Source organism: Catharus ustulatus, chromosome 18 (assembly GCF_009819885.2).
Source record: "Catharus ustulatus isolate bCatUst1 chromosome 18, bCatUst1.pri.v2, whole genome shotgun sequence".
NCBI classification, from domain to species: Eukaryota; Metazoa; Chordata; class Aves; order Passeriformes; family Turdidae; genus Catharus; species Catharus ustulatus.
Genome location: NC_046238.1, coordinates 4,465,510 through 4,479,946, shown reverse-complemented (window position 1 = coordinate 4,479,946; position 14,437 = coordinate 4,465,510). Strand labels below are relative to the sequence as shown.

At 61.1% G+C, this 14,437-nt stretch overlaps 1 protein-coding gene across 1 annotated transcript; it reads right to left on the bottom strand.

Moving 5' to 3' along the window:
• Positions 1–4,221: 4,221 nt before the first annotated feature.
• On the bottom strand, positions 4,222–13,942 carry CRYBB2 (crystallin beta B2). Its single transcript, XM_033075382.2, has 12 exons — positions 13,170–13,942; positions 12,442–12,521; positions 11,074–11,192; positions 10,864–10,996; positions 10,644–10,786; positions 10,009–10,169; positions 7,644–7,824; positions 6,866–6,941; positions 6,113–6,231; positions 5,165–5,339; positions 4,642–4,784; positions 4,222–4,537 (listed from the first exon to the last, which is right to left on the bottom strand). The coding sequence occupies exons 1-12, from the start codon at positions 13,303–13,305 to the stop codon at positions 4,369–4,371; spliced, it is 1,635 nt and encodes a 544-aa protein (XP_032931273.2). The 5' UTR covers positions 13,306–13,942; the 3' UTR covers positions 4,222–4,368.
• Between the last annotated feature and the right edge of the window lie 495 nt (positions 13,943–14,437).

Genomic DNA, 14,437 nt, shown 5'->3' with positions numbered 1-14,437 from the left:
CTGTGCCCATGCCTGGCACGGCTCTCCGGGCTCCAGGCGTTGGCTACAAAGGGATGGGGACCCCCCAAAGCAGCCCAGCTGTGCCGGAGTGGCAGCGATGGGGCAGCCGGGGTGGTCCTGTGGCCAGGATGGGGCGATGGGCCAAGCCTTTCTAACGGGGATCAATGAATTCAGGCCCCCTCTTGCTCCAATCATCTTTTTCTCCCTTCCCCAAACTTCTATCCTGATGCTTCGCTCAGTATTTTTTTCTGCAGGCTGGGTGTTTCCCTTGAGGGGAAGAGCTCCAGGGATGCTCCAGACACAGCCCTGCTCCTGCACGAGCCTCCCACCACCCAATGCTCTGCCAAAGGAACCAAATCCGCACAAATGACAAATCTCTCAGCACCTACCGAGGTGACAGAGGGGACAGGGCACCGTGTCACACCCCAGACACCAGCTAAGGCCACTTCTCCCGTGGTGGCAGCACCAGGGACTGGCTGCCCACACGACCAATTCATCCAAAATTGCCTAAACTCAGCCCCGGTTTCCTTTGAGATGAACTGAACCGTGCAGAGAGAAGGTCTGGCTCCAGCTCTGCACCGTGAAAAAGGTACAAATAAAAAAAGAATACATAAAGGTTATGTCCATGCCGAAGAGAGAAATTTGCTTTTCTTTTTTTTTTTTTTCCCCCCTCCCGATTTCTAACATCCCCGGCAGCTGATCTGTGCAGCACTGCCGTAAGCCGGTGATATATTTTAATCCCATTACGTTGCCATGCGCTCGCTCGCAGCCCGCCCGGGCTGGGAGGAACAGATGTTTCCTAATTGGCACTTGTGCTGCCCAGGGGTTTCCAGCTCGGACAGCGTTCCTCTGCTCCGCTGGCACTCACAGGAGGAGTCCCTGCCGCTGGATTTGCAGCCTCAGAGGATGGAACAGCGCTGGCTGCTGCTGTGCCAATGCCCCGTTGGAGCTGCTGTTCTCCGGCCCGTGGTGGCCCGGGGAGGGGTCCCGGTGCCACTGCTGCCCGACCCCGAGGGTGACCCAGCGACAATCGGGGCTGCCCTGGCCGCTCACCCGGAGGGAAATGGAATATTTGCTTTTTTTCCATTTATCCGTCCCACCGCACCAGGGCTGCCACTGCCCAAGGTTCCCACTCCCACCACGCAGTGCATCCCCTCGGCTCTCCGTGTTAGTCAAGAGTTTTGGGTTTGTTTTTGGGTTTGTCCTGAGTCTTTCCCCACCGAGGGCACAGCGGCGCTGTCCTGGCCGCCTGCAATCCCCTGATACCCGGTAATCCCATTATGTCTCCGCGAGGCTGCTTCCAATTCTGGCTTCTGAAGAAGTGATGTTTCTTAATTAGCTTTTCAACCGGACAGGGGTTTTACTGGCTGGAAGGAGCTGCGGAGGTTTCATTGCTTCCTTTCTCTGCCTCATCACACTGATGGCAGGAACAAAAATCGAGGATCAGAAAGCAAATGGGAGCCTGGCATTGAGAATGCCCATTCAGGGGCCAGCCAGAGCCTGGCGTCCCCCGCCTAAGCTCCTCTCTCTCTCCGGGATATTTCACTCCTGTCTCAGCCCTCGCATTAATCAGAGCAGAGATTACTTTTCCACATGCCAAAGCTGAACATTGATAAATCACAAATCTGCCCTGAAAACCACAAGGCTTTAATAATGCATGCTGGGTTCCTGCTTGGTTTTCCTTCCTTCCTTAAACCTTCGAATGTTTGTGGCTGCGTGGAGATTATAACATGAGGCTGGAGGCTCAATTCAATGCAAAGAAGAAAATAAAATTGAAGCTAGGAATCTCATGTAATCACGTGGCTCCTGAAGCTGGAGAATTAAACATAACAATAATTTTCAGAGCATAAAAATCCGTGAAATCCACAGTAAAGCCCTCACAGCTGGCAAGGCACATTAAGCACCCAAAGTACCCAGGCTGCAGGTGCGATTGAGCTCAGCCCACTGTACTTTTGAAAAAGCAATTCATATTTTTCAAGACTGTTGTTTTTTAGCTCGTGATTCTCCAACCTGGGGTGTCCCGAGAGGGAATTCACCCGACTGCCGCTGGCAAAGGCAAAGCAAGGAGCCGAGGGGCGCATCTTCATCTCTTCACCGCTTTTGCCTCCTCCTCCTCACGAGCCCATCCCGCATCATCCCGGTCCTCACGGAGGACACACAGCGGCTGCTGCTTCATTTGGGAAAAAAAAAACAGGAAGGAAAAGACATCTCAGTGTCGGATGTGATTTAGCCAGGGTTTGCATTTTCATTAATTACTCCACGGCAAATTGCTGCTGTTGCCCTCTCCTGTGGGGTTCACCTGGCGAGGGTCGCGGGGATCCCCCCGCCCTGGGGCTGGAACCAGCACGGCCGGCGGCGGTGGGCTCCGATCCCCCCATCCTTTCACAATTTAAAAATCCCTTCCCCAGCCTGGAGAACAGCTTTAGCTCTGCCGGCTGTTGGCACGACGGCAAAACCACCCACCCACCTAACGCCGTGGGACCGCTGACATCTCCCCAGCCCCGCCGGCAGCGGGGGACGGTGGCCAGCGGGAGGGAGGGGACAGGGACAGGGACAGGGACAGGGACAGGGACAGGGACAGGGACAGGGACAGGGACACGGCTGGGGTGGCCGGGGGCTCCGAGTTGCTGAGGTGACAAGAGCGATAGCAGAGAGACAGATGGCAGCTCCGCGGCGGGCGTGGGACGGAGGCGATTTTCTGCTTTTGAATAAAATTTTTAAAAACAGATTATTCTCTCTGCACATTTCCCCAGAGCCAGCGAGGGAAAAACCCTCCTCGGCAGAGCTGAAGTTGCTTCCAGGTGACCCGAGGGCGCCCACCTGGGTGCACCCAGCCACCAGAGGAGGAATTTCCCCCAAAGGGTCCCACAGGAGCTGCTCTGGGCTTGTTCACATTTTCCATTTCTGCTTTCGGTGTTTTTTCCCCCAGGACCCTCCCAGCCCACCCAGAGCGTGGCTCTGGTGTCCCCGCGGGAGCTGCCCTGGCCCCCGACTGTCGGGTTGGACTTGGGACAACCTGGGCTGTTGAAAGGTGGCCCTGCCATGGCAGGGTAGTCGAACGAGATGAGCTTTAAAGTCCCTTCCAACCCAAACCAATCCTGGATTCCATGGCTGAGAATCGCTGATTTAGGGTCTCTGCTCCCCACCCCGCTGCTGCTTTCAGCAATTTGTCCCGCAGAACCCGTCGTTTCCCATTCCAGGCACTGCCGCTGCTACCGCTAAAATCCCATTTTTCACCAAAACGTTCGGGTCTGGGATGATCCCGAATCCTCCCTGGGGAAGGAAAGGCGCAGCTCTGCGCAGGGAAGCGGCGCCGTGGCTGCCAAAGCCCGCCTCGTCTTTGGAGGAGCTGGCATTTCACAGCAGCGTGTGGCGAGTGATGGATCGGGCTGGTCGCCGTGGGCTGGGCTGTGCCCGCCGCGGGACTCGCTCCTCCGGGGCGCAGGGAAAAGCCTCTGGCACACGGGGGATTGGGGACAAACCCCGCTCCGCCGCGGCGGCTGGGAGCAGGAGCCGAGCAGGAGGGTGCTGTGCATGCCCGACTCCCTGAGGTCCGCGGGTTTGCCGAGATTCACCCCAAAACACCGCAGCCAGGCAGGTCCCTGCACGGGAGAGAGAGCGGCAGGAACCGGGGGATGCCCGGAGTGCCCCGTCAGGTGCCCTCACCTGTGCCCATCACCGTGCCCACACAGCCGCAGTGACACAGAGCGCGTCCTGCTGCCGGAGGGGACCCAGCCCAGCCGCCCCCGCCACCACCTGTGACACTGTCACTGTCACCGCCTCTGCCACCACACCAAGCAGGTGCGGCTGCGCTCCTCCACTTCCTGTGCCCGATTTATGACATGATCATAAAAGCATCCTCTAGCACCGTGACTGCTAAATTAAAGCATTATCACTAATTAAAGCTTTCAGAGCCTAATAACTAATGCCGTTATTCGGCTTGGAGGTGTCCCGACCCAGAGGACAATCCCTCCAGCCCCCCCAGTGCTCAGGGGACACCTTTGTGACCCACGGCCCTGGCCGTGCACCCCAGGACAGCGCTGGGGCCGGACCCCCCAGGTCCTCACAGGATGAGCAGCCGAGCCCCAGGTCACCTTCCCCACCGCGGACACTTCGGTGGCCCGCCAGCACCGATGGCACCCGCGATGGGTGGCACCGAGAGCATCGCAGCGCGGAGCGCAGGGCGAGCATCCCGAGCGCGGGGCAATGAAAGGGCAGAGCTGGGACTTTGAAACTCCAAGCTTTATTGAGTTGCTTCGGCAGCGCGTGCATCACACGGGGGGAGGCGGGAGGCGAGGCCGCGGGGGCACAGCGGCGGCCGGGGGAACGCTTGCTCCGCTCCCCGCGCCCCGGCACGGGCCGGGGGCTTTAGTTGGTGGGGTGGTAGGCACCGCGCTGGTGCCACTGCATGTCCCGGATGCGCCTGACCGACTGGATCTGGGGGTGCTGAGCGCCGAAGTCTGAGCTGTCCTTGTAGTCCCCCTTTTCAAACAGGTACTGGTAGCCCCGGTAGCCAGGGTACTGGTAGCCCACCCACCTGCCAAGGCAAGCGGCGGGGTCATACAGCGCACACGCAGTCCGAGCAGCCCCGTGGGGATGCTCCGGCACCGCCCGGTCCCCCCCCGCTCCCCCGGGACTCACGTGCCGCTCTGCACCCGCACGGATGAGACCTTCTCCTGGTAGCCGTGTGCGTGGAAGCTGGGCACATCGTCGTCTATGATTTCGATCTTCTTGCCGGTGAAGCTGGGGTTTTCGTACAGCACGATCTTGTGCTCCTGGCTGTCCTGCAGCCGGGAGAGCAGAGACGGGGCTCAGCGGCTGCCGGCCCCGCGGGGCTGGGCAGGGGGGGCAGAGCCCAGGGCTATGGGGAAACCGAGGCCAGGGCGGGCACCGTGTGCCGCCGCTCCCACCGATGCCGGGGCTGCTCCGCATCCCTCCATCCAGCTCAGAGAGCCGCTGCCTGCGCGGGCACTGCCAGACTTACCAGCAGACGTCCTCCGCTCTGGGGTCACCTGCCACTGCCCCCGTCCCCGCGCCCCCTCCGACCCCCCCACGGCTCCCCGGGCCCCGAGGGCTGGGGCGAGGGTGCGCAGGAGGGGGTGCCCCTCGGCCCGCGGGGCTGGGGAGGGCGGGGGAAGGCTGGGGAAGACTTCTGGCTGCAGACCTTGGTCTGGCGGGTGGGTAGTGGCTGTCTGGGTGCTCTCACCACTTTGATGGGTCTCAGGGAAGTGATGCTGTCGCTTCTCCGGCTGTTGGTCCAGGAGTCCCAGCGGGGGTACTCCCCCTTCTCAAACACAAACTGCTCCCCTTTGCAGCTTGCCTGCTCGTAGCCCACCCAGCTGGAAGAGAGCAGGGGACGCGCTTCAGAGGGGGCAGCGGAGCGGGGATCGGCCCCCGGCACCGCCCCCGGCGAGCGCCCGGGCTGAGCCCCGGCCGTGTCCCCTGCTCCCTGCAGGGAGGGACAGGTGCCAGGGGTGCCAGCGGGGCTGCAGGGCCTCCAGCCAGCAGTGGCACCGCAGGGCTCCCCACTGGGGATGCTCCGAAATGGTGGCCACCCTTCCTCGGTCCCTGGGGACTCACAGGATCACCCAAATGTCCCAGCTGGGGCTGTGCTCCGACCAGGGCGCTCTGCAGCTGCCCCGTGGTTCTGGGAGCAGGCTGGGAACCCACCAGGGGCTTTTCAGGGGCTCTCCTTTGCCCGGAGCTTGTGTGGCTTGGAGAGCACACACAGGGCCAGGAGGTGGGGAGAGGGCACCCAGCGGGTCCCAGTCTCAGCTGTGCCTGCGCCCAAAGAGAAGGAAACCAAACTGGGGGAAACGCTGTGATCTGTGCCCATGGCCACACCCCTCCACCCTCCCTGCCGCTGAGCGGGGCTATCAACCTGTCCAGGTGACAATGTCACCCCCTGTTCACCCACTGAGCCCCCCTGCTCACCTGCTGGCACCCCCTGGCACCGGGCACTCACTGGGTGAGGTGGGCGAGCAGCTCAGCAGTGTTGGCCACACGAAATCCGGGGTGCAGTGCGGGTGTGGCAGCGGGGAGACCCCTCCTCCCCAGCCCCCTCCCCATCCCCCTCCCCCAGCCCCGCCCGGCCCCCAGCCCCCTCACGTACGGTCCGGAGTGCACCAGGATGGAGCCCACTTTGTCCACGCCGGCTTCCTTCAGGTTGGGGCAGGCCCCGCTGAGCTCATGGCAGCGGCCCTGGAAGTTCTCCTGCTCGAAGATGGCAATCTGGAAGAGAGCAGGAGCTCAGCGTGGCTGTCACCCTTCGGGCACACTCTGTCCCTGGGACAGCACATCTGCAGCAGCCCACTGCTGTCACTCTCCCAAAACTGCACTCCAGAGGATTTAAAGGAAGCCTGCAATTCAGGGCACTGCTGCCATCCCTCTGGGGATGCAGGTCTCACTCATGGATGCCCACCAGGCCCTGTCCCAGTGCCCGGTGCTCCTGGCAGAGGGATGCCCACGCTCACATCAAACAGCTGAGGGACTCGGGCTGTGGCTGGAGCAGAGGGGACCCAGACAGCGGGGACAGCTCGGGGCCAGCCCCAGCTCAGCACAGATCTCAGGGGTCAGCGGTGGTGGGGACAGATCTGCTGTGTCTGAGCGGTGGTGGGAGATCAGCCTTGATCTGTTCCCATCTGCTCCGCTGCAGGACGCCAAAAAAATCCCATTCCCCATCCCCTCGTCCTGCTGCAAACAGCCCAGCAGCGCAGCCGGCGTGCTTGGCACCAGCTGGGAGTGCTGGGGGTGCTGGCAAGGGGAGCTCAGCTGTTCCCAGCGGTGTCTCCAGGGAGGATTTGGGCACCCAGAGAGGCTGAGGGTGCCCTGGCCCCGCTGCAGGGCTGGGCAGTCTCCCACTGACCTTGGAGCTGGCTTGCTGCTGCTTGGAGGCTGGCATTTGGTGCTCGGAAGCCATCATCAGCTGGGTCGTCTGCTGCCTTGGGAGGGAAACTCAGCACGTTAAGGTCTGCCACTGAGGGAGGACACGCTGGGGACCGTGCTCAGAGCCCTGTGCCCATGCCCTGTGTCCATACCCCATTGGGACCAGGGCTTGCAGCAGGATGGGCTCAGGCTGGGGTTGCCCAGGGGCAAACTCTGCTGAGAGCTGCTCAGCACCCCAAAACTCCCCAGGAGCACAGGCAATGGTCCTTGGGACCTGCCTGGGGTCTCCACTTCCCTAACTGTGAGCCCAGGGAATTCCTAAATCATTCCCAGTGGAGATCAGGCCCTGTGGTTGAGAATTTCCTGCTGTCCCTGTGCAGCAAGTACCAGCTGAGCATCCCAGCTCCACACGGGTGCTTGAAGGGGCGATGGGGAGAAGCCCTGGGGCTCCCCCCGCCAGCCCCAGCCCCCAGGAGCCCGTGCTGATCCCTCCCGGCTCAGCCTGGCACTGCCACTCCTTGGAAGGAGCCCCGTCCTCAAGACCACAGGGACCCTCAGTATCTGAGCTGCTCCAAACCAGGTGAAAACTCATTCCTGACAAAAAGAATCGCGGTGGTGACATCCTGCCTTGGGCTGAGGGGACAGTACTGTCCCCGCTCAGCAGCTGCGTGCCCACACCCCGCTGGCACCGGGAAGGGACCCCGGCCCCGGGGGTCGGGAGGAGGCAAAAGAGAAGACAATAAATATCAAAGTCTTACCAGTTATACCAGTACCCGCTTGAGCCAGTGACGGGCTGGGGCCGGGAGGTGGAATTTATACCGAGCTGCAGCAGAGAGGTGCCAAAACTATTTACAAAATAGTTAAAGCCTGATTCAAAGCGAGAATGCTGGATTAAACCCCAATGAAAACCAGGGTCAGCTGATCCGCCGCAGCCTTTGTCTGCCCGAGCACCAAGCCCGAGTTATTTCATTACCTGTCACATTCGAGTCACCCGCTTTGTCGGGTTGGTGGCGAGGAGATTTGGAGTTTGCAAGCATCAGCCGAACGCGTGCCAAGAGCCGGGGCAGCCCTGGCCAACAAAGCCCCGCCAGCCCCGCTTCAGGCGTTTCGGGGCCAGAGACTTGATCCCCCCGACAGCCCGGCAGCCGCCGCCGGAGCTGCTGAGCTCGGCTCTTTCCATGCGCGATAAAACGCCTCAAAGCGCTGGTGAACGTCTGGCTTTGCCCGTCTGCAGCCCGGGGAGGGAGCGGCAGCGCCGGGGGCACCGCGGGAGCCCCTTCCCGAGCGGGGCTGTGGGGATGGGCAGGGGATGGGGCTGGGGGTGGGAGAGCGGGGGGCACTCCGGAGTTGGGTGTTGGGCTCCTGCTGAGCTGTCCCGGCCCTTTTGGGGTCCCTGAGATGCACCCCAGGGGCAGTGGGAGCTCTGTGACACCGGGACAAAGCTGAGGTCACGAGGGATGTGTCCCCATGGCTGGGATGTGCCTGGATGGGCCAGGGCTGAGCTGGGGGCTGAGGGCAGCAGCAGAGTCCCTTTGGCCTCCTCATTGCAGGAGGCTGCACAGGGCTGGGGGCTGCTGGTGGCTGCAGAAAAGGAGGTTTCACAGAGGGGGGGACACTGTCAGGCTCCCTGTGCAGCAGCCACAGCCCCCTTCACCCCACAGAGGAGCTGCATTCCCTCTGTGACCCCAGCAAGTGTCACCCAGCACGAACAGACCCCAGACCTGCTCCCTCTGTCTTACAGCACCTCCTGAGCGTCCCCCAGGGACCTGCAGCCCCCCAGGGTCACCTGTGCCCCATCCCCTGCCCCAGGTGGCTGCTCAGGGTCACCCACAGGCTGCTGTCACCAGAGCCTGCCCTGGTAGTGAAATGTGGGGGGGTCAGTCCCCAGGGTCTGCAGCTGCCCAGGCTCCAGCTGTTGAGGTTTCCAGGGCCAGAGGGGCCAAGGTGACCACACAGCTCTGCAAGGAACCCACCAGGCCATGGACAGGCCAGGGTGTGATCAAGAGTTTCCAACATTCCCATCCCTGGAGTCCTCCTTTCTTGCCTGTGCCTCCTGCTGCAGCCCCACAGACGGATCCAGTGCTGCCCTCCCCATCTGGGTTAATCCATTTGGGAGCCCTGGACCCTCATGGACCTGTGCCAGGTGCCAGTGCAGGGCACTGCAGCCACATCCCAGCCCCTCAGCGCCCCAGCAAGGAGCTGCCACAGTGCTCAGCATGGCTCCTGCAATTCCCTCCTGGATTTAGCTCATCCCAGCCCTGGGCAGTGCCTGTGCCGCAGCCCCTTGGCCATGGCAGCCCCATGGATTGTTCTGGAAGCAGCTTTCCCCACTCAGGGCCAGGCACTCGCCTTCCACAGCCGCCAACCCACCCCTCCCCAAAGGGAAAAGCTCTGCAGGGCTGCTCAGGGAGCTGCACGGAGCCCTTGGGTGGGTTCAAGCCCCCCTCCCACCTCTGTCCCAGCCCTGTGGCTCCCCAGGTGTGCCCACGGTGTCCCTGGGGAGGGGCAGTGCCAGGGCAGCTCAGTGTCCCACCAGCACCCTGTGGCACCCCTCACCCCCCAGAACAGCCCTCCCCATGTCAGAGCTCACCCCCCAGGACAAACCACCCCAGGACTGTGGGAACCTTCCCTGGGGACAGGCCGGAGACCCTGCAGGACGCTGAGGTTGGGCACAGCCATCCCCCACGGGATGAGCCCCCCTTGGAGCACACAGAGCCTGGCACGGCCCAGGGCTGGCACATCATCCCCCCCTGACCCCCTCCCTGCCCTGGGACTGGCCACCAGCCCTGGGAGCGGGCAGGAGATGCTGTGCACAGGGACAGAGGCACTGGAAAAACCCTGACGCGGCAGCACCGGGGGTTATTTTTGGAAAGCTGCAGCCTTTATGTAACGCTGCAAACACTGGCACGTCCCCCCCCTGCCCCGTGCGGGGCTGCTGGGCACCACCACTGCCCCCTCCCCATCCTCCTGCCCCCCTCCCCGACCTCCCCCAGCCCAGGACCAGGCAGGCCCCGGCAGCCTCCAGCTCAGAGCTTTATTGAGGTTTTTGCACAAAAAACACCACGGTCACGGCATCAGCCGGGGGACCCCGCGCGCGGCCCCGGGGGCAGGGGGTCCCTCAGCTGTTCTCGAAGCAGCCCCGCTGGTGCCACTGCTGGTCCCGCACGCGGCGCACGGACTGGATCAGGGGCTGGTTGGCGTCCCACTCGTTCCAGTGCCGGTACTCGCCCTTCTCGAAGACGTGCTGGCGGCCCCGGTACCCGGGGTACTCGTAGCCCACCCACCTGCAGGGAGCGAGGCAGTGCTCAGCAGTGCCCAGCCCACACTCCCACATCCCCTGGAGCAGGGGCAGTGTCCCCATCCCAATCCCCATCCCCATCCCCATCCCCATCCCAATCCCCATCCCCATCCCAGTGCTCTGACATAGCCAGGGCCACTCCTGTGTCACCAAGTGCCACAGCAGCAGCGCCCAGGTGGGAAATGCTGCATGCCAGGAGAGTCCATGGAAAAGGGACCACAGCTCCACTGCTCAGGTGGTGGGTTAGGGCAAGGAGCCATCATCCAGCCCCAGGGACACTGACAGGTCCCTGTCACTCCTTGTGGGCCAGGGAAAAGGTGGCAGCAGGGAGGGAACAAGGGACATGATGGGCATGAGCAGCACCATGCCAGGTGTTCCTGCCACCAACCACCCTGGGGGGACCAACCACAGTGCCACAGACAGGAACCTGGTGGGGTGTCCCCTGTGTCCCCATCCTTACGTTCCGTTCAGAGCCTTGACACTGGCCACACGGTCCTGGAAGCCGTGGGCCCAGAGGCTGGGGACGTCGTCATCCACGATCTCCATCTTCCTCCCGGTGTACCCCGCGTTCTCAAACAGGTGGATCTTGTGGTCAGCGCTGTCCTGGGGGAAAGGATGGGTCAGGGGCTGTCCCCAGCCCCTCCCCAGCGCTGTGGCCACCCCAGCACAGCCCTACTCACAATCTGGAGGGGCCGGATGGACATCAGGCTGTCGCTGCTGTGGCTGTTGGACCAGGAGTCCCAGCGGGGGTAGTCGCCCTTCTCCAGCACAAACTGCTCCCCAGCGTAGCCCTGGCGCTCGAAGCCCAGCCACCTGCAGGACCCCAGGGTCAGGGGGATGCTCTCCCTGCCCCCCCCGGGGCTGCTCCATCCTCCCCACCCCAGACTTACGGGCCAGACTCCACCTGGATGGAGCCCACCTTCTCCATCTCCTTCTCGGTGATGTTGGGGAGCTCCTCTGTCAGCTCACACCTTTTCCCCTGGAAATTCTCCAGCTCGTAGATGGTGATCTAAGGTGGGGAGAGATGCTGTCAGCCACCCCAGCAGGGGAACACTCCAGGAAATGGGGCAGCAGTGGATCAAAGGGCTCTGGCCGTGTCCCTCCATCCCACTGTCACTCCTTGCCTGGCTGAGCCAGGTCCTGCAGCGCCTCTGCCCTGCTCTGGGCCAAGCTCTGGCCAGGGGTGTTTGTTTGGTAAAGCACAAGCTGGAATTTTGTCCATGACAGGCTGAAAACCAGCTCAAACACAGCTCTGGAAACATGGAAGGTTTGGGCTAAGAGAATTCCTGAGCCAAGGGCTGCTCTCCTATCCCCAGCCTGGTCATTGCTCATCCTTTCCTTATCACTGCTCCCTCCAGATACAACCATTCCCTGGCCTGGCCTGGTACAAGCTCTTTATTCAGTGTTTCCTTCTAAGCCCTGCCAGGTGCAGAGACTCCAGTGTCTCCCAGGCTGTCCTGCTCTCAGCAGAGCCTCGAGGCTGAGCTGCAGTTTGGGTTGGAGCCAGTCCCAGCATCCAGAGCATTCCACAGAGCAGGGCCCTGGGTGCCCAGCACCCTTCAGGGTCCAGGAGGGGCAGTGGGGTGACCAGGCACTCCCTGGCACTGTCCCAAAGGGTCCCAGCTGCAACATCTGAGCCTGGGACAGGGGCAGAGCCTCCTGCACACACCAGGGGGCTCAAGGGACAGAGGTGACACCCAGGTTCCTCTGTGCACCCCAAAGCAAAAAACAGCTCCAGCTCCTGGCACTCCCCTCTCCCACTGGCAGGATCTGCTCCCACCTCCAGCCCTCCCTGTCCAGGACCAGCTTTGTGGGAAGCTCTGCACCCACCACATCCTCTCCAGCTGATTTACCTTCAACCAACCCATGAGCTGAGCCCAGACCTGCAAACACACCTGGGGAGTTTCAGTGCCTGTGCCCACAGCCGCGCTGGGGAGCTTCATCTGGATTAAATCCCTGGGCAGTTGCACACCAGTCCTTGGCAGGGAGCAGTGTCCCTCCTGCCAGGCAGCACCAGATCCCCATCCCCAGCTGCTTCCCAACCTGCATCCCCCCTGGGCTCAACACCAGAGTGGGGCCACCACCCTGTGCTGCTGTGGGAGAGCTGGAGGCCACTCCTGTCCCCCTGCAGTGCTGGCACTGGTTCCAGCCTGGTGCATGCACACCACATCCCACCAGCATCCATCCATGCCCAGCTGTCCTCAGCACACCCCAGTACCCCCAGTACACCACAGTACACCCAGTACACCCCAGTATACCTTGTAGTTGCCACCTCGCTCGCCAGCACCCTCCCCAGTCGCCATCTGCTCGGGGGGACTTTGCTGCTCGGTCATTGTGCCTGGAAAACCCAAATTGCAGGAGGTTAAGGCGGGAGGCGCCGGGATCTACAGCTGGTAATGAAACACAAAGGATGAAGCTGGCACGGGACAGGCAGCACGGGATGGCACAGACCCCCTGCAGCAGCTCTGAGTCCCCAGGGATGTCCAGGCTCCTTGATCCATCCTCCTCTCCCTCCTTCACACGGACCCCAAATCCTCACCCAGGCACCCACAGGACTGAGCCATGTCCCAGGTGACACAGAGCCCTCTGCTCACCTCGTTGCTGCTAAACTCTCACAGCCTGGTCTTTGTTTCTAGCAGGAATTTGTCAACTTCCAGCTGCTGACATCTTTCCCCACAACATAAACCTGACACCTCTCCTTTGCTCCAGCATCCCAGGGACACCAAACCCAGCTGGAGCTGCTGCCACCACCCTTGGTTGGGGGGGGACAGTGCTGAGAGCCCCCTCCTCACTCTCCAGGAGCATCCACAAAACTCTGCTCAAACATTGGAACACGCCTTCCCCGGCCACGCCACGCTTCAGGGGCTTAAGAGACGAATAAAGGAGTTTGATCAAGGTCCTGAATCAAACCCTGCAGCTTCACTTCTCGCCAAAACCTCGACTCAGACACACAAATTCCCAGTGGAAGCCCCTCCAGTCCCGCTACCTCTCCGTGTGGTTCTGCTGTGCCGGGCGGCGCGGGCGGCCCCGCTATTTATGGGTTGCTTCTGAACAGAACAGCAGAATTCCCCGAGCGCTGATACAGCAGCTGCGTCCACGGAATTCCATCCATGAGATTTCATCTCAATAGCGCGGGCGCGCAGCGAGCTATGGAAACGTCATTCGGATTTCTCCCGGCTGTCCCTCGGCCACGGGCCACTCGATTTACAGAAGATTAACGTCCAAATTCACATCAGCACGTTCACGCTGCTTCTTGCCAGGTTCTCTGGAAAACTCTGCCATCAGCAGTTCACGGGAGGGTTTAGCCTGGAAACCCGAGCGCAGCGCGAAGCAAAATCCGGGCAAAATATCCCTGATTGTGGGGGCTGCAGCTCAAGGTGTGACACAGGGCTGGGGTCTGGAGCAGCTCAGGATTTCCAGATTGGTGTTCTTGCTTTAACTCCATCAAGTCCCTTTTGTTTCTCTGGCTCCCTCCCCAGCATTTCCCTGGGAACTCATCCTGGGGTGTGTGAGCGATTTCTGGGGCCTGGCACAAAGGTTGGTCCATCTGATGTAAAGGGGGAGCAAACTGGGAGCATTTCACTCTGCTGGTAGCAGGCCTGACTCCCTCTTCACCTTTAAGAGTCCCTCCAGTCCCAAACCATCCTGATTCCTCAGTTTAGCTGCACAAATCCCCATTTACTACAGCCCTTGCAGGCTTTTCTACCTGCTCTGAGCATGGCTCATCTTGAAACCAAGAACCACCCATGAAACCTTTACTGAAATTGCCAGAAAAGTGAATCCTCTGGGTCAGGCTGGAAAAACTAAATAGGAGAGGGATGGAAATCTCTTCTGTTACATATATATGATATATATAAATATATGTGTTAGAATGAGGCCCTTCAGCCCCATCCCAGCCCTGGTGTGACAGGAATGACCCAGGAGGTGGCTCCAGCTGACTCTTCCCATCCTGTGATTCCTGATGAAGATTTGCTGTCCCATCAGAGCTGTCTCACAGGTGCCACAGATCCAACAGGCACAGACTGAGGGGGAATGGATTCATTTCTGTCTCACCAAACACAAAATCATCAGTCCTCAACAAATGAGAAACAGAATTTCTCATGGCAGCCCCTTCCTTCCCAGTATCCTCATTCACTGAGCTCTGCCACAGCCACAGGGCCCTGGATCTGCCTCTCCCAGCTCTCCACAGTGACAAGGCAATTCCAAAAACACGACAGAAGGGCACTGGCTCTCCTTGATGCCTCTCCCAAACAG